Below are 24,353 nucleotides of genomic sequence, written 5' to 3' on the forward strand. Positions count from 1 at the left end.
CCAGAGGGACCAGCCTGGGCTTAAGGCTCCTCAAGAAGCCCCACAGAATTGTCCCTACTTGACTTGTCTGGAAGCTCCCTGGGCAAGCCCCATTCAAAGAGGTTATCTTTATTTGACCTGACTCAGAACCCACTGACTGAGAAAAGCCCTATCCCCAAGGTGTTTGTCAAAAAACAATGAGAACAAAACAGAAGCAGACTCATAGATACAGAGAACAAACTAGTCCTTGCCACAGGGAGGGGAAAGGAGGATGGGCAAAATCAATAAAGAAGTCCAGTTATAAAATAAATAAGTCACAGGATGTACTGTACAATACAGGGAATACAGTCAATAATACTGTAATAACTTTATATGGTGATAGATGGTAACTAGATTCATAGTGGTGATCATTTCATAATGTGTAAAAATACCAAGTCACTATGTTGAAGTACATAAGTCACTTACTTATGAAGTAAGTCAACTATACTTCAATTAAAAAAAAAAAAAAACATCAGTGACGTTTAACTTCACAGCTGTCTGAGGCAATGATATCTGTTGGGGCAATGGAAAGGGTGGCCAAAAAAGTTAAAGATCTGGGGAATGAGATGTCCACAGAAGGCCTTATAGGGCCCTGACATATTCCTGGGGTTCTAGAAGGTCATGTGTATGTACAGAGCTGTGCACATGCCCAGGAAAGACCTAAAAATGTCCCAATCTTTCATGCTGGCTCATGAATTGAGGTCTTGCACAAATAATAAATAAAGGCTAGAGCAGTGCTGATAACTTTCTGAGCTTTCAGCGTGCTCCAGTGCACACACAAACTCCCTAGGCAAAGCATGGAAGTCTTACTTGTTCAAAGCATTAAAGGAAATCTCTGTGCAATCATAGTTAACTGCTAAACTAACCAAGCACAGACTATAGTGGTGCAGTCCACAGGGAAGACAAGTTTTACAGAATTGGTCCAGGAAAGTCAATATAAAACAGTAGTAACAACAGACCCTGGGAGAAAGAATCAGATTTGCTACATTATACTCTTTAACATATCAACTTTTAAACAAAAATTAAAATTGTGAGACATGCAAAGATACAGGAAAGTCATGCCCACCCATAGGAACAAAAACAGCCAATAGAAATATACATGAGAAAGCCCACTATTGGAATTACTGGACAAAAAGAAATTTTTATTGACATACAGTTGATTGACAAGGTTCTGTACAACATAGTGACTCAAATTTTTTATAGATTGTACTCCATTTAAAGTTGTTATAAAATACTGGCTATACTCCCTGTGCTGTATATTTCCTTGTAGCTTATTTATTTACTTATTTTATACATAGTAGTTTGTATCTCTTAATCCCATACCCCTATCTTTTCCCTTCCCCCCTTCCCTCTCCCCACTGGTCACCTCAAAGTTTGTTCTCTATATCTGTAAATCTGTTTCTGTTTTGCTATATTCTTTCCTCTGTTTTATTTTTTAGATTCCACATATAAGTGATAACATAGAGCATTTGTCTTTCTCTGTCTGACTTAATTCACTAACATAATACCCTCCAGGTCCATCCATCTTGTTGCAAATGGCAAAATTTCATTCTTTTTTATGGCTGAGTAATAGCTCATTGTATATATGTATCACAGCTTCTTAATCCATTTGTCTGTTGATGGGCACTTGGATTGCTTCCTAGCTACTGTAAATCATGCTGCTATAAACACTGGGGTGTGTATATTTTTCGAATTACTGTTTTCATTTTTCCAGATATATACTCAGGAGTGGAAATGCTGAATCATATGGTAGTTCTATTTTTAGTTTTTCTGAGGAACCTCCATACTGTTCTCCACAGTGGCTGTACCAATTTACATTCCCACCAACAGTGCAAGTGGGTTCCCTTTTCTCCACATCTGTGCCAACATTTGTTATTTATGTTCTTTTTAATGATGGGCATTTTGATGGGTGTGAGGTGATATCTCATTGTGGTTTTAATTTGCATTTCTCTGATGAGTAGTGATGTTGAGCATCTTTTCATGTGCCTGCTGGCCATCTGTATGTCTTCTTTGGGAAAATGTCTATTCAGGTCTTCTGTCCATTTTTCAAACAGGTTGTTTGTTTTTTGATATTGAGTTGTATGAGCTGTTTATATAGTTTTGATATTAACCCCTTATTGGTCATATCATTTGCAAATATTTCCTCCCATTCAGTAGATTATCTTTTCATTTTGTTGATGGTTTCCTTTGTTGTGCAAAAGCTTTCTCACAGCATGTACAAAAATAAACTCAAAATGGATTAAAGACCTACACGTAAGACTGGAAACCATAAAACTAGAAGAAAACATAAGCAGAACACTCTAACATAAATCATAGCAATATTTTTTTATTTGTCTCCTAATGCAAAGGAAACAAAAGCAAAAATAAACAAGTGGGACCTAATTAAACTTAGAGAAAAATTTAAAATCAGCTATTAAAATATGTTCAAGGAACTACAGAAAACCCTATCTGAAGAATTAAAGTACGAGAAGTATGTCTCAAAAAATAGAGAATATCAATAATGATATAGAAATGTAGAAGAGAATCAAATACAAGTTCTAAAGTTGAAAAAAACAATAAATGAAATGAATATTCACTTGCAAGGCTCAACAGATTTTAGCTTGTAGAAGAAAGAATCCGTGACCTTGAAGTTAAGTTTCTTAAAACGTAGAAAGCTAGGTTATTGATTTGAGATATTTCTTCTTTTTTAGTATCAGTGTTTAAGACTATAAATTTCCCTCTAAGCACTGTTTTAACTGCATTTCATAAGTTTTGTCATTTTGTGTTTTCCTTTGCATTTATCCTAAAACTATTTCCTAATTCCCTTTGTGATTTCTTCTTTGACTCATTGGTTATTTAGGAGTATATTGTTTAATTTTCATGTATTAGTGAATTTCCCAAATCTCCTATCACTGATTTTTAATTTCATTTCACTGTGGTTGGAGGAGATACTTTGTATTATTTCAGTTTTTTTAAATTTCATTTCAATAGTCTCCAGATTGACTTACAGATTCAGCACATCCCAAAAATCACAAATCTTTTTTGTAGAAATTAACAGGCTGATGATTTCAAAATTCATACAGAAATAAAAGAGATCCAGAATATTCAAAAACAATCTTGAAAAAGAAGAAAAATGTTGGAAGACTCACACTCCTGACTTCAAAATTTACTTCAAAGCTATAGTAATCAAGACAGTGGGGTTCTGGAATAAGGATAGACATAAGATCAATGGAATCAAATCCAGAGTACAGAAATAAATGCTTACATTTGCACTTGCAGTTAACTGATTTTCAACAGGGGTCTCAAGAAAATTCAATTGGGAAAAAATAGTCTTTGCAACAAATGGTGCTAGGACAACTGAATACCCACAGGCAAAAGAATGAATTTGGACCCCTACTTCACTCAAAATGCACCATAGACCTAAATATAAGAGCTAAAAATATAAAATGTTTAAAGAAAACATAGGAGTAAACATTCATGACCTTAAGTTAAGCAACAGTTTCTTAAATACACAATCAAAAGCACCAAAAGAAAAAGTAGCTAAGCTGGACTGAATCAAAATTAAAACTTTTATACTTCAAAAGATACCATTAAGAAAGTGAAAAAACAGGGCTTCGCTGGTGGCGCAGTGGTTGAGAGTCCGCCTGCCGATGCAGGGGACACAGTTTCGTGCCCCGGTCCAGGAAGATCCCACATGCCACAAAGCGGCTGGGCCCATGAGCCATGGCCGCTGAGCCTGTGCGTCCGGAGCCTGTGCTCCGCAATGGGAGAGGCCACAACAGTGAGAGGCCCACGTACCACAAAAAAAAAAAAAAGAAAGAAAGTGAAAAAGCAACCCACAGAATGTAAGAAAATATTTCAAATTACATATTTACATATCTGGTAAGGGATTTGTATTCAGAATATATAAACAACTCAACAATAAAAAGACAAATAGTCCAATTATTAAAAACTTGGGCAAAGAATAGACATTTCTCCAAACAAGATATATAAACGGAAAAAAAAAATAAGAAAAGCTACACATACAGACACGAAAAGATGTTCAATATCATTGGTCTTTATGGAAATGCAAATCAAAACTGCAGGGAGATACCACTTTACACACACTAGAATGGCTATAATCAAAAGGCAGACAACAACAACTGCTGGTGAGGATACAAGGAAAAAAAAAGAGAGAGAGAGAGACCTTCATACACTGCTGGTAGGAAGGTAAAATGGTCTAATTGCTTTGGACAACAGTTTGGCATTTCCTCAAAATGTTAAGCATAAGTTGCCATATGATTCGGGGCATGACTATCATACCCAAGAGAAATGAAAATATATGTCCACGCAGAAACTTTACACAAATGTTCACAGCATTATCTATTCGTAACAGTCCAAAAGTGCAAACAACCCAAATGCTCATCAGCTGATGAATGGAGAAAATGTAGTGTATCCATACAATGGACTATTTATCCAGCGATAAAAAGAAATGATACATAAAAAGAGATGAAGAAATGATATATGCTACAACATAGTTAGAACTTGAAAGTTAGTTACAAAAGACCACATGTAGCGTGATTCCATTTATATGAAACGTTCAGAATAGGCAAACCCATAAAGACAGAAAGTAGATTAATGGTTGCCAGGGGCTGGGGGAGGGGAATGAGAAATGACTGCTAACAGGTACAGGCTTTCTTTTGGAGGTGATGAAAATGTTCTAAAATTAGATAGTGGTGATGGCTGTACAACTCTGAATATGCTAAAAACCACTGAATTGTACACTTTAAAAGGGTGAATTTTATGTTATGTAAATTATATCTCAAAGCTGTTATTTTTAAAAGGTGCGGCTTATTTCTTTTTTTAACTCTTTTATCATGACAAGAATATATGTCTAATTTTCCATTAAACATTTTTCCTCTCAGTTTAAGATATAATTCATGACTGAACATATTTCGAGTTTAGAAAATTCTGAATTTTAAGCTATTCTAGGAAGTTAAGCAATGTTTCCAAACAATATCAAAATTGAAATTAACACAGTAATATAGATTTTTAGCTTAAATAAATAATATTGTAAGTTGTGGATAAAGTTGTTTTGAGCTGTCTTTAGCCTCCTCAGTAACAGACTATTTTAAAGAGGAACTTGTTTTAGTTTCTTCCTTGTGGTTAGTTCTCAGGGGATATGAGCACTAATTGAAAATTACACACGCCCTGTTTGCAGGGTTGCTTTAAAAGAAGTTTGTAGGACTAAACTACATTTATCATATATCATTAGCAACTTGGATGTCATATGCTACCTAATACTACAGAATATAAATGAAAACCATAAGATCTACAGCAAAAATCACAGCATGTTAGCAAAACAGGACATATAATGGCTCAAAATACAAAATAGCTCTTAAACGTCAGGAAATGTTCATTGTGATGATGACAAGTTTCTCTTTAAACTGTGAAACTAAAATCCAACTTGTCCCCTAGTATGTCTCGTGAGATACCCACTTAAAATACACTATTCATGGGGCTTCCCCGGTGGCGCAGTAGTTGAGAGTCTGCCTGCCGATACAGGGGACGCGGGTTCGTGCCCCGGTCCGGGAGGATCCCACATGCCGCGAAGTGGCTGGGTCCGTGAGCTGTGGCCGCTGGGCCTGTGCGTCCAGAGCCTGTGCTCCACGGTGGGAGAGGCCACGGCAGTGAGAGCCCCGTGTACCGCAAAAAAAAAAAAAAAAATACACTATTCATGATGGTGATATTAAAATACATAGATCTTCATATTTTATAAACTAGAAACTGGCTCATAGATTAATATTCCGATCTAATCTGATTTGAGAATTGCATGGAGGGAAAATACCTTTTAGCTCAATATATTTTGATTTAGAATGACTAGTTAGAAAGAACTAAAAGAACATTTACCCTGAGGTTCGTTTTCTCCCATTTCAACATCAGAATCGCTGTCTTCGTTACTCTGCAAAGCAGCCATTTTTCTTTCGTGCATCTTTTTCTACAGTGGAAAAGGACATATTTCAGTCATATGACCTTGAAACATAATAAACCATGCCACCAATCATGATTCATTTCAATCATATGAAATGATTTCCTCATCCCACACCCACCTTGGACAACAGCTCACTGTTCCACTGTCTAACCCCCTTGGTGACAGTGACGATGCACTCCACGGCTTTGTTCAGCGTCTGCTGTATGTCTTCTAGGGCTGGGGCCATGGTGATGTTGGGAATGGCCAGAGTGATGCTTGCCCGGAAAATGGGCAGAACGTTCTGCTTCATTTTAGAGGTACTGTTACTGTCTGAGTTAACACAAAACAGGGAGGATTTAATCTTTTTGATTTAAAATGTATTAACTTAGTTAATAAATTTTTAATTTATTTCATTTTTAACCAGAAAAATTAAAGCACCTAGAACAATACTTAATAGGTATATCATTGGACAATACTATATGTGTTTGTTGAATGAATGAAAGAATGAATGAATAAAAACTAATGGAGGATCTAGTTTTGCTCAATGTAACAGAGCAGCTCGATGGAACCCAAGCCATTTTCTGCTGATTACAATCTATGGGTACACTCTCCATAAAGGAAACCCACTGCCTGGAGTCAGATTTAATTACGTAAACTCTGGCCTAAAAGGGCGCGGTTAAAGAGTAGAGAAGAAATAAAGTGTAATTTACCATTTACACCATACCCAAGGGGCTTTTAAAGTCGGATATAGGTATAGGTGTCTAAATATGTATATGTGTGTGCGTGTTAACTCTATATATACAGTTGGAAATACCTGTAATATATAAAGTTGAGGAAGACGTGACAATATTCAGCATATCAACAGTTGATAAGTTCTAATATTATCCCCATGTCAAAGGAAAGTACTATCCTCCATTCTGAAGTAAAATAAAACATAATAAGCCATGCCACCAATCAAAAAATTATTTTAATGTTTCCACTTTTATTCATCCACTTTTAATTAAATATTAGAGATGCTTTCCCTTAAATGCCAATATGCAAAATAAATTAAAATAGTTTGTTATCCTATTGTTTTTTCAATTTTAATTAATTACTGTTACTTTATTTTTTATATCTTTTTAATTTAAAATTTAATTTCAGAATGTCTCTAAATTTGATGGATTTTTGTGGCCCCTCTGGGAAATGCAACACCTATTTTTTTTTTTTTTTTTTTTTTTTTGCAACACCTATTTCTGAATGGTGCCGAGGAGAGATGGCTGTACTGAGAATGAAGAAATCAGTTGGAAAGTACTAAATTGACACGAAAATAGTAAAGACAATTTCTGCTTTGGAGATCATGGCATTAATAAGATCTTTCTCTCTTTATAAGACTGGCTAATAATCTAATAATTTAACAATGAAATTATCTTTCTGGATATCTTCTTTTTAAAGTATGTATTTTTTCTTTCACTAATTAAAATAATTCATTTCACACGTTTTCACCTTATTACAAAAAAGATTAAATGTGATGCTGATTATGATGTTATTAACAAGAGCTAAGCAACGTTAAGCAAATTACTTAACCTCCCTGGACTCAGTCTTAAATGAGTGGAATGATAGTGTCTACTTCATAGAATTGTTGGGATAATCCAAGTTCATAATATTTAAACTTACAAGGAGGCACTCAAGAAATGGTGGGGGGTTTTATTATTTAAATTTAACAGGAACACACACACACACAACCAGCAACCAGACTTGGCCAGCCAGGAGGCAAATGGTGTGGGATCATTACCCCGGAAGCTGGTCATGTGGGAGGAATGAATGCGCTTGCGAATGGCCTCTAGCGTGTTCCTTGTAACTTTCAGCAGAGCACCCAGGTTCTGGTGATTGAAGTGAGAGAGCAACTCGCGGGCTCCTTCCTGTAACACCTTGGTCTCTTTCTTCTTTCTCACGACTGTCGTCAAAGGCAGGAGGCCCACCCCAGCATTAAGAGAAGATGTCAAGGTGTCGGAATGTCCTTCTTCTCTTTTTGCTGTTACACAATGAGAGAAATTGAAAGAGATGGGAACGGGGAAAGAGAGAAAGAGACAGACAGACAGAAAACCATCTACTGCAGTTAAAGAGAAGAAAATTAAGATAAATTACATGCAAGTTGAACAACACTCAAAGGTCACACTTCTTACGAAATGAGGCCATCAAAGGATAGGGAGACGAACTCGGGGCACCAAGCAGTCTGAGGAGGCCTCTCCTCCTCGATGTGCGGAAACAGGAGGAGAGGCAGAAGCTGTGGCCACAAAAGAACGACAGGGCCTGGGCGCCTGGGTGCTCGTTCTCTGGGTTCTCTCTTCTACCAATAACCATAAACCCTTGGGGAACAGCGACCGTCCTCAGCCTCTCAGTGTCCTCCTCTGTCCTGCAAGCCCTTTGCTCTGGTGTAGACGTACCTCAGTGGGGATTCCAATCCATAAACCATCCTACTCTACTGATAGTGAAAAAACATACCTTTAGACCTAAATGCAAAGAGAGCTAACAAGGGCCAATGCAAAGTACATGCTTGTAGAGTTGAACAAAAAGTAATGGGAATGAATGACATGGCATCATTAAAATGTGCTCTGAATCATAATCTCAGATTTATAAATGTCCTTATAAAATTGGGAGGGTCTTTTTAGAGTGTGAAATTCATTGCCATGTAGAAAATTAAATTTTAGTTTTCAGTAATGTCCTAGAAAAACAAGACCCTTCCATTACCCCCTGTCTTACCCGAAATTTCATTTTTTGAATCAGTACTCTTCATATTGGATGCTTTCTCTCTGTCTTCCTTAGATGAAACTTCCACATCCAGCAATATATTTATTAGCTCATTGACTGCTTCCTCCACTAATGAGCTTTTAAAGTGTAGTATCTGAGCACCATTTACACAAAGGTCCTATCAAAAATAAAAATAAAAATTAGCACTGTGTCATATTTGTTTAACTAGCTCTTGAGGGCACATAGGTTCAGCCTCCAGATGAGATCTTGGTCCCCAACGATGCTTGGCCATGCCTCTCACACTAACCCAGGCCAGGCATCCTGTAAAGGAATGTGTTAAAGACAAGAGAACCAACTGGATCATAGATGGACCAAAATTATGCTTACTTCTCCAGCAATGGAGGAAATAACTCCAAAAGTCATGAACTGCCTCTCTTCCCATGAAGTTTCCTTCATTTCATATAAATCTGCTCTAGCCAGCCTTCCTTCTCTCTTCACCTTTGCCAACAGTCCATCATCAACCCCTAATTAATTTCAGATATTCCCCTGCCTCCAACTGGATTATGCATTTCTCAAAAATGAGATTTAACAAACATAAATGAATATACTGGAGCACTGTAATCAAGACAGACAGAGAGATAGTCAGTGATTTACCACCTGGTTGGAAAACAAGCCCATAAAGCAATAGACTGTGAGTAGGTCATAGTCTCCAGCTCCTTCCCAAGTTCCACCATGATTCATCTCAAGATTCTCTAATGTGCTCATGGACCCTCCACTCTAAGCATTAGCTTCACGGTTCATTTACCTCATTACCCATGACATTCACGTCCATTCCACTGCTGTAGGGCATATGGCATTTTGATATCATTAAAACAGGAAGATTTTGATGTGTTCTGAAACTATTAAACTTCTTTACCATCAAATAAAGTATAAAATAACTCCCAGCTCAGAACTTCACTTAACTAATAATCACCATCCTTAGCCTACAGACAGTTATGAAAAAGATGCAGGTCAGAGGTTGGGTAAGGGAGGGAATAGAGTTAGCGCCGTCCAGCAACAAGTACAGTAACACGTATAGACTCTGGCACCAAACTACCTGGATTCAAATCCTAGCTCTGTGTGATTCTGGAAAATCTTGGGCCTTGATTCCCACATCTGTAAAATGCTGATTATGGTAGAACCTACCTCAGATTGTTGTGAGAATTCCAAAAGGCAATGTATGTAAAATGATAAGAACAGTGCCTGCCACAAAGTAAGTACCCAAGAAGTGCTTGTTATTATTATTGATCAGCAAATCACATACAAACACAGGAGGACGTTTGTTTGCGAAGCTTGCTTACCTCATTCCATATAAACAAGGAACTAACTCCCTGTTCTCTGAGAGATTGCTAACATTTTTTCAAGCCTTCATCTTAAATCCTCTGACTCTACACACCCTCCCCTAAGGACATGATTTCCCACATCGATCATTCCTTTGCCAACAGCCTTTACTCCATCACCTGTTTCCACAGCCCTACCCAGGAGAAGCCCAACCCAAATGAACCAGGGCATCTACCCTCTCCACTTGCACACAGAGGTCATGGCAAGGCAGGTGTTGGTCCTGGAAATTCATGGTCCCCAAACTCAGGCAGGCCCCTAATGCTACCCAAGGATCATTCTACATGACTCCAGTCATATCTCTCTGCCAGGCCCCATAACTGCTGTGTCCTCAAATTCTTGCGTCCTCAAATCCTTACACCATCCTCCCTCATCGTCCTCAGATAATAACCTTGATTTCTATAGCACAAAGCAAATGGAGGCCACAACATGGCCCTGACCCCATGCCCTTATCCAGAAGACAAATCAGCCTCCATCATTAACCCCTTTTCCTCCTTTGTCAGTGAATGCAATGTTTATTCTTCTATTTAAGAATACATAGGGACTTCCCTGGTGGTGCAGTGGTTAAGAATCCACTTGCCAACGCAAGGGGACATGGATTCAAGCCCTGGTCCGGGAAGATCCCACATGCCGTGGAGCAACTAAGCCTGTGCGACACAACTACTGAGCCTGAGCTCTAGAGCCTGCAAGCCACAACTACTGAGCCCACGCACCTAGAGCCCGTCCTCCACAAGAGAAGCTACCATAATGAGAAGCCCGCGCACTGCAAAGAAGAGTAGCTCCCACTGGCCGCAACTAGAGAAAGCCCACGCACAGCAATGAAGACCCAATGCAGCCAAAAATTAATTAATTTTTAAAAAAAGAATACATAATCACACAATCTGAGTTCTAAGTCACACTCTGCTGCTTCGCCAGAGACTATGCTTACCAACCATTCCCTTTTTCCTTCTCTACTTGATTTTCCCCCCAGCATATGAACATACTCAATGAACTTCAACTCAACATCTTTCTACCATAAGAAGCTTCTGCCTCGGGGCCTTTTCACTTGCTGTTCCCTCTGCCTGGAATGTTTTTCCCCAAAGATATTCACATGGCTTGCTCTCTCACTTCCTATGTTCAGATGTAATCACATAAGTCATCCCTGACCATCAACATAAAATCACAACTCTCTGTCAGGTACTCCTTTCCTCCACTATCCTCTTAATTTTTCTCCATTGAACTTATCATCACCTGGCATGTTGTTTGTTTATTGGCTTTTTTTGTTTGCTTGTTTTTCTATATCTTCCACTTGAAAGTGGGCATCACAATGGCAAGGATTGCATCAGTTTTGTTCACTGTTTTATTCCCAAATAGTGGTTCACATAGGAGCTCCACAAAAATTGTTGAAGGACTAAACGAATTATAAGAAGTAAACATATTCAAGAGAAAGCATTCTTTTATATTGGTAATCATTCACTTTGGTAATCAAAATGCAAATTAAAATTTGAGAAATAATGGATTAAAGAAAGTTAACTAGACACTCCCAGGAGCCCTTCTGAAGGTCTTTATTCTAAAACGTTAATGTGAAGAGAATCTGAATGGGGAAAGGAACGTACAGTCTTTACCCCAAGCAGATTGAACACAGACCCCGCCTTTTCCAGCTTTCCCAGCAATGGCTCCAGAACCGTGTGCCACAGAACACCAGTTTGGGAAATGCTGCTCTACAGAAACGTTTAAAGAAGAAATTCTACCCAGAAACTGTTTAAAACAATTATTTTATTAATTAACCCTAGCTTATTAGAAGCTCTTCAGCAAAATAGCTCTATTCTTCACAAACTATAGGAAATGAGAAATGTGTTCCAGGGCAATCTCCCTCCTACTGATCTGAAAAGAGATGATTTGTTCTTCATGTCTGCGTGACCCCTCAGGTACATTCCTCTTCATTTTCAGATTATTGTCTGAAGGCTCCTCGTTTGAATCACATCTATCACAGACCAGTCATGCATAGAGAAAACAAATTTAATTTATGCTCCCAAAAATGCCCTTTATAGAAAAATGAATCACAAAACAAAATTTAAATAAAAACATCAGTCTTCTAATAACCTTTGTCATTTGGAGAAACTCTTCACAGGTAAGTGGCTCCTCCCTGGGGAGTTGACAAAGAGGCGTGGCACTCATTTCTTCCAGGATGGCATCGATGCGGAACTCGATCAAATCATTGACCCTGTCAATCAGCAACTCCAGGGCCTCTTTGGAAAAAAATAAAGGAGATTAAGCATTTTGTTTAAAAAAAAAAACCAACATGATTAAATTTCAGTAGCAAAATCAGGATTAAAGTTGCTCCATAGAGCTGTTTCATACTTGGTTTTCTCACACTGTTCTTTCTTTCTTTCTTTTTTTAATTTTACTTATTTATTTATTTTTGGCTGTGTTGGGTCTTCGTCGCTGCGTGCGGGCTTTCTCTAGTTGCGGTGAGCGGGGGCTACTCTTTGTTGTGGTACACAGGCTTCTCATTGCGGTGGCTTCTCTTGTTGTGGAGCACGGGCTCTAGGCGCGTGAGCTTCAGTAGTTGCGGCACGTGGGGTCAGTAGTTGTGGCTCGCAGGCTCTAGAGCTCAGGCTCGGTAGTTGTGGCTCATGGGCTTAGTTGCTCCACAGCATGTGGGATCTTCCTGGAGCAGGGCTTGATCCCATGTCCCCTGCATTGGCAGATGGACTCTCAACCACTGCGCCACCAGGGAAGTCCCAACACACTGTTCTTTCTTAAACCAGTTTCCCAGCTTTCTCAGCCTGCCTTACTCTGACTCAAACTTGAAGTCAGCTCAAACGCATCTCCCCCAGGAGGCTTTCTGTGAATCTGCCCATATTCGCATGGCCCCCTCCTCCTGTGCCGGCATCGGTCCCTGAGCACTCCTCCGTCTCAGAGGATCTTCTCCATTCTTATAATGCTATGGTTCATGCATTTTATATTATTCAACCTTCAAATTGTAATGAGCCTAAAACACATCTCATGCATATCCAAAGACCCCTTCACAGTTTATCTTTGAATCTAGTCCCCAAATCTACAAAGCAAAACAAAGAGGGTAAGAGGGTTCAACCATAAATTCCTCACTCCTCTACCCCACCCAACCCAGTACCTACAAATATTCTTGAGTATAGTGAACCTGGTAAAGTAAATAGGTGGACCCTTCTGAGCTCTAAGTTACTTGGAAGGTACAGTGAAAACATACTAATGAGACAATCTCTTTAAAAATTAGGATATAAAAAGACTAGGTACTATTTCAGCAGCCACAAATACAAGAGAAAGAGAGAGAGAATAAAAGCAGTTATCACGAGGGGTATGTAGAAGGGAGGCTCAGGAAGGAGGGACCCAGAAATGAGGTGATGGGATCAAAGGGTAGGAAAGGGGTTACGGAGAAAAAGAAATGTTAAGAGATTAACTATATAAAACTATTGCAATTATGAATCCATGTGTGTCTGGGTGTCTAGTACAAACCCAACTCAGAGTAATACAAAAGCATAAGAAAGAGCCTGATTTTCAAGCCCTTTGCAGTCAGTATGGGGAGAAAGATAGAACCATTAGAAGAAACCAAAATACAGATTCTTTAGTCCCAATGTGAAACAGAAGCCACAGGAAAAAGTGGTCCTGTGAGGTAGGATAGTCTGAGTGGGCTTCTTGGGAGTGGGACGTACTCTGGGGTATAAAACATGGGGAGAATTAGGGCATGGAGAGCAGGTGAGGACACTGTGTAGGAGAGGAGAATGGTGATTTCTAAGTCTTCCTAGAACAATCCCTCTATCACCATGTTCCAACCTGTGTTCCACTGTCCACCACAGAGGGTCTACAAGGTGTTAACGTGCTTTCCTGGTAAGCAGCCAAGGAATTCTGGGAAATGCCACCTACAGGAGCCCACTTTTGGAGACCACTAAATATTGGCATATCAAGGGCTCTGAAAAGTCCTCCAGAAGAGAAATCTGCCTGACTTTGTTTAACCTGGATTTCCCAGACTTATCTGAGCCTAGACTTCTTTGCAGCATACTTGTACACATTCTGGGAAACTGTATTTAATGGAATACACCACGTTACATATATTTTAAAGTATATTATATCCCTCATTAGGAAAAAATGTTTGCTTAAACTTTTCCCATGTACCCTGCTGTTCAGCAGTCTGCTGTGTCCAAATCACATTTTCCAAATCAGGGTCTCAGAATACACTAACCTATTAATATAAAAAGCTGAATGACTCGAGTTCCTTTAAAGTCTAATGGCCAACAGTAAGTATAATTTTAAAATGTAGTTAGCCTCGGGGGATAAAATTAAATACTGAATATATACAGTTTCCAGGAAATTAATGACTTCATATACTTGGTAAAAATTCCTTAGGGAACAGCTTAAGAATATCACTCCTTGTTTCATTATTCATATCACAACATCTATAAGAAATTATACCATAGACCTTAAAAACTCAGCCTTTTGAATTGAAAAATAATAACCATTTAAACAGACTTACTGATCTTTGCAAAAGCATTTTTCAAGTACATCTTAATGTTCAGGGATGTCCAGGTCAGTGCAGCCAGGCCAGGCTGCAGAGCTTCCTCCACCTTTGCCAAATGAGGGACCATCAGTTGCTCTATAATGGGAGGCATTTTTGACTTCACTCTCTGATATTCAGCCAGCATCATCTGCAGGGAAATAAGGGTGAAGTAATCAAATAATATCTCACTTTGAATATCTAGTAATAGCTCATTTTTATCCAAAACGATTACTTTTATTTAGGGTCCAGTTGCAGGGCTCCAATAGCAGCCTGGCAAGTAAAGCAGCCAAAACATACTAAGAATAGAACAGGCAAGAAATCTCTCCATAGACACAAATTCCTAATCTAATAAAATACGACTGAGAAGGAGAGAAAAAGAACTTAAGAGCAAGTTAAAGGACAAGAATATTGTCTGCTTTGTTCAATGTGCCTGAAACAGTGCCTGGCACATAGAAGGTGATCAATCAATATTTCTCTGATTAATTAACTAGCTGTTATTAGAATGAGCATTTGTGATCAGAAACTCATGGTCCTCCATTGAAATTTACCTGCTGTATAATGTTAAATTGTGTCAGTATTTTGTTCACATGTTACCATATTTAAATAAGACTGATAGTACTTCCAGCCTACCTTTTATAGCAATGTTAGTATTAATAATAATTAATTATAAGAAAGTAACTTTAATGCACTTCTTAAATACAATTGTTTTTAAGCTCATCTTTGTAATGTGCGTGTGAGTATTACTTTGTCATTAGATCACTGTTTCCCAAGGTGTTTACGCTGAAATGCAAGCCACAAGAGATTCTATAAGAAAAATGGTCCCTGGGTGGATAAGTTTGGAAAACACTGTACACAATATCTCCCTTCTTTGACAGTCACAATTAATAGTAATGATTCTGAGAAAATTGCAAGAAGGAAGTAAGAAGCCCAACAGTCTTTGTGAATTGTGTTAAACTCAACATTTCCCATTGGACTACATAATCCTTTCTTCATTTAATACTTTTCCACAATTTCTGTAATATCCTTTCAATTTCCATGAAACACCTAAAGTTGATGGTTCTATTAGCAGCTACTTATACATTTCCTGAACCGTTTATCCACTGCTTACCTTTTTTTCAATGTTCATCACTTATTCTATTTGGGAAGCAATTCTTAAATCAGCCTCCAGCAGGCCTTTTACTTCCTACCTTAATCCTTTAATCTAGGAGGTATTATTCACCCATTTTATAAATGAAAAACTGAGGCTTAGAAGGGTAAAGTAATTTGCCCAAAGATAATGCTTTGAATCCAGATTGACTTCAGAATCTGTATTCGTAACTATTAGTCTATGTTGGCTCATCTCTTTCTAGTTTGAACTGCCTTCCAAGGAATAGATGAAGAAAACAAACTCTCAGCTACTTCAGCATGTCTGTAGAAGCCTGAAAACTGTTAAATATTCAGCACAATAACTCAGCAACACCTGAGATAGTCTCCAAAACATGTCAATAGATCTGCTCTTACCAGGTACTTGCAGTGAGTGGGAACCTTTAATGCTTTCAAACTCAAGATACAATAAATGTCACCCAGATGATAATTCACTTGTTAGAATTGTCATTTACAGCTGTGGTGGTTTAAAAACATTCTTTGACCGTCCTCCCTTAATGGGGTGGGGTTTATGTCCCCTCTCCTTGAATCTGGGTGGGCTTATGAAGCCCAACAGAAGACAACAGAAATGATGCTATGAGACATCTGAGGCTGTCCAAAAGGCCATGTGGCTTCCTCCCTGCTTACTGTAACACCCAGCGTTGGCATCCTGAATTGCATTATAAGAAATTCTACTACCCTGAGGCCTCCCTCCATCCTGGACTGCTCACATAGATTCTCCAGTCCTTAGCCCCAACTAAGTGAAACTTCCAGCCATTCCCACCAAAGAACCAGAGAATGAGTCCTTCTTGGACCTTCCAGATCAAACATCTGCCAACTGAACTAAGTAATCTTAGTCAATGCCACGTGGAACAGAAGGATCACCTAGCCAAGCCTTGCTTAAATTCTTTATTCACAGAATCATGAGGTATAATGAAATGGTTGCTTTAAGCCACTATATTTTGGGATTGTTTGTTACATGCAACAGATAACTGAAACAGCAATTCTGTGGACAAAATTATCATTAGTAATTTTATATTCTGATAAACAGTGTTTCTTAATAAAAATACTTTCTTTTTCCTTTTTTATTTATTTTTTATTGAAGTATATTTAATTTACAATGTTGTATTAGTTTCAGATATACAGCAACGTGATTCAGTTATACACACACACACACACATATATATATATTCTTCTTCAGATTCTTTTCCATTATAGGTTATTACAAGATACTGAGTATAGTTCCCTGTGCTCTAGAGTGGGTCCCTGTTGTTTACCTATTTTATATATAGTAAAACTAACTGTTTCTTTACAAATATGTAGATTGACTTAGCTATTTTTCTAACATCCAAGAAAAATCTAAAAGGGAATTCCAACATTCTGACTAGTATCTGATGAGTTTACATTTGAAGAATGTCTGTCCATTGCCAATATTAACTTTTTAATATAACATGAAAGAGTGGGAAAACAGTAGACTACAAGTTTGAGTTCTTGTCCTACCTCTGCAACTTACAAGCTATGAGACCTTGGCTACGTCATTTAATTTCTCTAAGCCACGGTTTTGTCATCTCTAAAATAATATAATAGTACTCTATTCCAATTACTTAACATGGCTGTAGAAAATATCAAATGGAATAATGAATATGAAAACGGTTTGAAATGTAAAGCATTATGCAAATGTGTGGCCTTATAGGGCTTGTCCTATGATATTGGCCACTATAAAGTTCTAACAATGGTTTCCACGTTGTCAAATATCGTGGCAGCACCTCTGACCTCATCTTGAGCATCCTCTGGGCAGCATTTGTCACTGCTGACCATTCCCTCCATCATGAGGTTTTTCTTACCCTTGGCTTCCTTGACACTTGGTTTCCACCTGCCTCAAAGGGCAATCCTTAATTTTACTAGCATATTTGTCCTCTTCTATCAGACCTGTTAATATTGGAACAACTCAGGGTTCAATGCAGGCCCTCTATGCTTCTTTATATTCTCCTCCTTGGAAATCTCATACAGGACAATGACTTTAAATAGCAACTATATTCTAATAACTCTCAAAAATACACCTTCAACTTTGACTTCTCCACTCAACTCCAGACTTACATATCTATCTGCATGGATAACACCTCTACTTGGATCTCTAAAAATCATCTTATACTTAAGATGGGAGATATTAATTCCTTTCTGCCCCCCAAAACAAGCTAGTTCCAGTCTTTGCCATCTCCACGAGTGGAACTTCCATTTGGGGCCACTGCATGTTACTGAACATGTGTGCAGAATACAACCAACGTAACGACTGAATAATTCCATTGAGTTGCTCACATCAAAAACAAAGGGATCATCCTTGAGTTCTCTCATAACCTGCCTGTTGACATCATTCTCTAATTCACTGATCTACTACTCTGCTGCATCCTAGTTCAAGCTGCCATCATCTCCATCCTGAACCGGTGCAACAGCTCTCAAACTAGCCTCACACTGACCCTTTTTGTCCCCTTAGAATCTATTCCTCACCCAGCAGAAAGAATGATTTTTATTGTAAAAGACATCATGCCTTTTTCTCCTGCTCAGATTCCTCTAATGGCTTCCTGGTGCACTCAAACGTGTAACCTTGGTTTACAAGCTCTATGATGACCTGGTCCTCGCCAACTCTACATTCTAGCCTCAGTCACTCCACTACAGTCATCCTGGACACTTTCTGCTTCTCAACAGTAACACACCACCAGATTTTTTTTTAATGCACACTGGGGCTAGCCAAGAAGGGGAAAAAAAAAATAAAAGTACTATACCTTCATGTTACTGAAGTTCTTTTTGTGTATGTCTCGTTTCCGGAAAAGGGAAGCTGCAAATGGTGAAACTTCCAGACCCATCTGTGACATGCACTCTGTTTCTCTAAATAAGGTTAATATCTGAGGATCAAAGTTTACAAACAATTCCCCTGTGCCGGGAGCCTTCACCAATAAAGAAGCCTCAAGTCCTACATGAATTTCTTCAGTCTGTGAGAAGAGATCAACATTGTTACTAGTAGAGAGTTCAATGCAGACACAGGGTATCTAGCTTGGCCATTTCTGGGTATGAAGGTCATTACGTCTTCTTCCATGGATTTGAGCTTCTCAAACTAAAGACAATGGGGTCTCTCACTCTTCTCCTAACTTCACTCTCAGGAAAGAGTTTTCAAGTTCTTGGTGGTGATGTACAGTCAATTCAACAAAATGCCTGGGTCATGAATCTCTCACACCTGATAAGTGGATACTGCAATAAAGGTGACTTCTCAAAAGCCACTTCACTCCCTGATACCTTCATGCCTACTCAGTTATTTTTCCTAATAAAAGTTTCAAGAAACCTACCAAGCTCAGTCTTCAGTTATCTAGAAAAGCAAGGTAAAACACTACAGAGACATCTCTGTTGTTGATTCAGACACCAAAGTTTGAACTAGGAAAATGAGATACCATTTTAGAGGCCTTGTTAGGCTGAATTTTATCCTCCAAAATACTTCCTGTCAATCTACAAAGAAATACAAGTGTTGGTAGGGTATGAAATATAATTTGATTAACCTAGTATGGCCAAATAAAATTTAAAACTTTGTTTAACAGGCATACTAGTGTTCACAGACACAATGGAGAAAAAAAAAGAAAGAGAAATCCTAATCAACCAGGTACAGGATCCCATAAACAGGATCTTCTTCCTTAGGAGTTTATAAATTAAATAAAAATGAGTTTCTGGGGCTTCCCTGGTGGCGCAGTGCTTAAGAATCCGCCTGTCAATGCAGGGGACACGGGTTCGAGCCGAGGTCTGGGAAGATCCCACATGTCGCGGAGCAATTAAGCCCGTGTGCCACAACTACTAAGCCTGCGCTCTAGAGCCCACGAGCCACAACTACGGAAGCCCACGTGCCTAGAGCCTGTGCTCCGCAACAAGAGAAGCCACCGCAATGAGAAGCCTGCGCACCAAGTAGAAGAGTAGGCCCCCGCTCACCGCAACCATAGAAAGCCCGCGCGCAGCAACGAAGACCCAACACAGCCAATAAATAAATAACTAATTTATTTTTTAAAAAATGAGTTTCTGTTACCTGGCTTACGATCTTTTTTCCAAAATTAATTATTGTTTTTCTTCAGGGACATATTACACTCTTTGACTGATTACTGAGAGTCAACCAACCCTGTCTTATAAAATACCCACAAACTCAACTTTCTATGGGAATAAAACTGCCCAATGCGAGCAGTTTATAAACTCTTATGGAGTCGTCTTTGAAGAGCATACATGCAGAGACTCACTTGCTGAAGCCATGCCCTGTGGTAGAGAACCTCAAACGCCAGGAGGACCTTGGCCACCCTGTTGTAACTGCGAATCACAGGCTTGGCTTCCGCCGTCTGGAGCACAGACGGGTGCTGCTGGAAAAGCTGCATCGGTTGCTGAATCCGGCGGAAGAGCTGTCGGGCCCACAGAATCTTCCCAGCAATGGGAGGCTGGTCTCGAGCCAAAGGAGGATCGTCTTTCTGCTTCGTATACAGCTTCGAGATCATATCAATGTCAGCCCCATAGTTTTCAAGGATACGCCGGTATTTGTCATCAATTCCAAGATTAGGTATATCCAATCTGATTTTTTTTTTTAAAGTGAAAGGCTTGAATTAATGGGATGATATTGAGAAATCTTATTTATTAAGACTTACTGTAAAAACATGCTGATGGAAGAGAATGAAATATTTGTGCTAGCATATTAAAAAATCAAAATGGAATCAGTCTGTCAATCATATCAAATAGAGAGGTTATAGCTTTTCGGTTTGTTTCTTTTTTTTTTTTTTTTTTGTCTTATGGGATCTTAGTTCCCCAACCAGGGAGTGAACCCGGGACCTCGGCAATGAGAGTACAAAGTCCTAACCACTGGACCACCAGGGAATTCCCTAGAGTGTTTTTTGGTTTTTGGTTTTTGGTTTTTTTTTTAAATAGTATCAATCCTTAAAACCTAGTCAAAACTTTTGGTAAGAGTTTCTTCAAATTACTTAAACACTGGGCTTCCCTGGTGGCGGGGTGGTTGAGAGTCTGCCTGCCGATTCAGGGGACATAGGTTCGTGCCCAGGTCTGGGAAGATCCCACATGCCGCGGAGCGGCTGGGGCCGTGAGCCATGGCCGCTGAGCCTGCGCGTCCGGAGCCTGTGCTCCGCAACGGGAGAGGCCACAACAGTGAGAAGCCCGCGTACCGCAAAAAAAAAAAAAAAAAAAATTACTTAAACATTAAGTGATATTATGATAGGCAGTCACAAGGTACTTCAAAGCTGAGAGGAAATAAAACAAACTCTTAATCCTCTGAAGAACTTTAAAACTGTGGCCTTGTTATTCAGATTGTCAAGAGAGGATTTCCTTCCCACTAGAATATGAAATAATAATAACGTAAGCTAAACCATGTTCCTATTACCCTAATCTAGAAACTAGAATTTAGAAAAGTCTTTCAAATTTTTACCTTTCAAATTTCTTTAACATACTTAGAGCTTGATTTGTGTTTTTAATCTTTTCAAACGTAACATCCATGAACTTCTGCAACTCATTCTAAAACAGAATAAAGTCTGATTATGAACAGTGAATTAGCATTGCAAACAATTCTACTTAGCAACAAGATAAAAGAGCTCCCCATCTCTGCAAGCACATACAATATAGGACAAAGTATAACAGAGAAGATAATACTCATCTAAGCTTAAAGAAAGATAAATGTCCAGAACAAAGAGGGACGTGAAGGCCAGAGCAGTCACAGGGTTTGGTGCCATGGCAGAGGCCCCAGGGATGTTGGACCAGATATTTCTTCCACAAACATCACATCTTAGGATCAAGAAATCTGCTTGCACTGAAGAACTGTACAGTTAGCCTATCTAAATAAACACTCAAATTTTTTCACGACATAAAAATATCCGAGTATAAACTATACAGAACTTGAGACACAGTAAATCTTTACTGAGCCCTAACGCTTGGACCTGGTTTTCCTTGCTTTTCTAACTTATGGCTTCACAAAGGCCTACACTGAGCTCTTCATGAACACCTAAGACCTCAATTTAGTCTTTTCTCTCTGAGCCTTAGGTCCATTCTTTCAGTCTTTTGGAGTCTGGTGTGGAATCTTCTAGTCCTCTTAGCTCTGGGCTCTCAGGCCCTACTCAGTTTTTCCTAAGGCGGCTTGCCACCTCAAACGCTGGTCCTTTACTAAACAGTGCCTTACCTTGCCCACTGGAGACAATATCCTTCTAGACTTCCAATGGCCCGCCTGGTTCTAACGTGCTGCATCTCTTTGATATTAGTATAAGCATGAGCCTGAAATCTGGACAGGATCCCAGGCCCTGATGCCCTTGACAGCAGATCCCTGGACACAACCCTGATCCAAATCACTCATGGACAGTATATCTCATGCTCCCACACACACACACCCTCCAGTCTCACATCCTGGAGATGCCACAGTTACTGGTTTTCTCCATTCCGTCTCCAAGACTCATCACCCCCGCTCACTACACCCAGAGTCATGGGAAGGTCAGTATATGCCCCCCAGTTTTACAGAAACAAAGGCTGAATTCATGACAGTGCGTGAATTATTTAAAGGAGAGAGTATATAAATGTTAGTTAAGAGAAAGTGGATGGAGAAAGGGAAAAGGAAGTCAGAGGAAAACTGGTCAGCAAACCGAGGAGAGAAGTGGACCATTTTTGAGATGGAAGACAAGATGAATAAAAGTGTTGAATGAGGGCTTCCCTGGTGGCGCAGCGGTTGAGAGTCCACCTGCCGATGCAGGGGACACAGGTTCGTGCCCCGGTCTGGGAAGATCCCACATGCCGCGGAGCGGCTGGGCCCGTGAGCCATGGCCGCTGAGCCTGCGCATCCGGAGCCTGTGCTCCGCAACGGGAGAGGCCACAACAGTGAGAGGCCCGCGTACCGCAAAAAAAAAAAAAAAAAAAAAAGTGTTGAATGAAAAAAAAAAATTCAAGAAGACTAGGAATTAGTATCTATAACTAGTGCTTAAAAAACAGACTTTAAAACATTTATAAAATTATATTCTCAGTATGATAAAAAGTGGCACAGTCTTGAAACGGTCTTCCCATTACTCTCATTTCCGCTCCATTTACTTGGAAAACATCAATCATGTTCTCACACCAAGCATGGCCTCCTCTCTGGAGCCTTTCCTAATCCCAGTCAAGCAACAATATGGAACTGTTTTTCTCCTAGGTTCACACCCTACCTTATGGGTTGTAGCAGTTCTCAGAGTCTATGTAATGTTTTGCAGGTCTGTTCTCCGTATAAGTTTCTTTAGAACTTCTTTGGAATATGTCAACTTATCTTTGGATCCTTACTTCCCAGTACAATATCAGAATATTATACTTTTATAATTAGCCATTTTAGCCACTCTTTGCCCTTCTTTAATAATATATTCATTACTCTGTTCTATAACATATACGTACTTATATTTCAATCATATCACGTGTCTGATGTGATTTCTGAGGGCAAATCAACTTGATTTATTTCTGTATCCATAAGCTACAGCATAGAAGTCTATACATAAATAATGTACAGTAAATGCATGTTTAATTGCAATAAATCTAGTTCTTATTTTTTTGTTACCTTATCAGTAATTATCTTTCTTTTCCATTTTTTTCTTAAACATTTTATTGGGTCATTTCATTTATGTTCCATTTAAAGTAAAACCTGTGCTTTTTTTCAGATCTGATGCCCCTGATATATGTGGAACTGGGATGTGATTTTTTAAGGTTATACTCCATTTATAGTTATTATAAAATATTGGCTATATTCCCCATGTTGAACAATATATCCTTGTAGCTTATTTTATACCGAATAGTTTATACCTCTTAATCCCCTACCCCTATATTACCCCTCTCCTCTTCCCTCTCCCCACCGGTAACCACTAATTTGTTCTCTATTTCTCTGAGTCTGCTTCTCTTTTGTTATATTCACTGATTTGTTGTATTTTTTTGGATTCCATATATGTGATATCACACAGTATTTGTCTTTCTCTGCTTGACTTATTTCACTTAGCAGTCTACTCCTTGTTATTTCGCAACTCATACACTAATTCAGCAAACATTCTTTGCTCTCCAGAACATAAGGTCCTATCCCCTAGGCCTTGGAGACATAAATAGGAATGAACACAATTCCTGCCCTCAAGGTGTTCACCATCTACCTATATCCCACATACAAACTACTGAAGTACCATGTGATCAGAAACTGCTAGGACACACAAATGAAGATTTGACAAATAAACACTGACCGTGGAGCACAGACTCAGGATCTGCCAGCGCCCATCAACAAGAGATCAAGACCCACACTCCTTACGTCTGAATCGGCCCCCAAAAGAGATCAGCGCTTAAATTATTACCGGCACTCTATCTTCCCATCACCGGAAATGTCTTAGAGCATAATGGTTTAAAACTTGAATCCTAGAGCCAGACAGCCTGCCACTTGCCATCTCTGTGACTTTGGGCAAATCACTTAACCTCATTGTGAATCGGTCTCCTCCTCTCCAAAAAGAGGGTAATAAGAGCACCCACTTTATCAGATTATTGTGAGTATTAAATGAATTAACATCTATAAAGTGCTGAGAACAGACCTGACACATAGAATTAGCTAGTTTTATTATGAGTCCTACACTGAACTCATCCCTCCAGAAATGCTTTGGAGCTCTTTTTCCCTTG

General features: G+C 39.0%; 1 protein-coding gene across 1 annotated transcript in view; it reads right to left on the reverse strand.

Moving 5' to 3' along the window:
• DNAH5 (dynein axonemal heavy chain 5) overlaps positions 1 to 24,353 on the reverse strand; it is a 273,908-nt gene that overhangs the window by 159,164 nt on the left and 90,391 nt on the right. The window contains exons 13-21 of the mRNA XM_030856579.2: positions 21,136 to 21,221; positions 19,952 to 20,273; positions 18,467 to 18,673; positions 14,541 to 14,712; positions 12,134 to 12,279; positions 8,687 to 8,852; positions 7,719 to 7,958; positions 6,087 to 6,277; positions 5,887 to 5,974 (exon numbers count right to left, since the gene is read on the reverse strand). Of these exons, the coding sequence (XP_030712439.2) occupies positions 5,887 to 5,974; positions 6,087 to 6,277; positions 7,719 to 7,958; positions 8,687 to 8,852; positions 12,134 to 12,279; positions 14,541 to 14,712; positions 18,467 to 18,673; positions 19,952 to 20,273; positions 21,136 to 21,221 (1,618 nt within the window). The remainder of the gene's footprint in view (positions 1 to 5,886; positions 5,975 to 6,086; positions 6,278 to 7,718; positions 7,959 to 8,686; positions 8,853 to 12,133; positions 12,280 to 14,540; positions 14,713 to 18,466; positions 18,674 to 19,951; positions 20,274 to 21,135; positions 21,222 to 24,353) is intronic.

The sequence above is a fragment of the Globicephala melas genome, chromosome 3, assembly GCF_963455315.2.
Source record: "Globicephala melas chromosome 3, mGloMel1.2, whole genome shotgun sequence".
NCBI lineage: Eukaryota > Metazoa > Chordata > Mammalia > Artiodactyla > Delphinidae > Globicephala > Globicephala melas.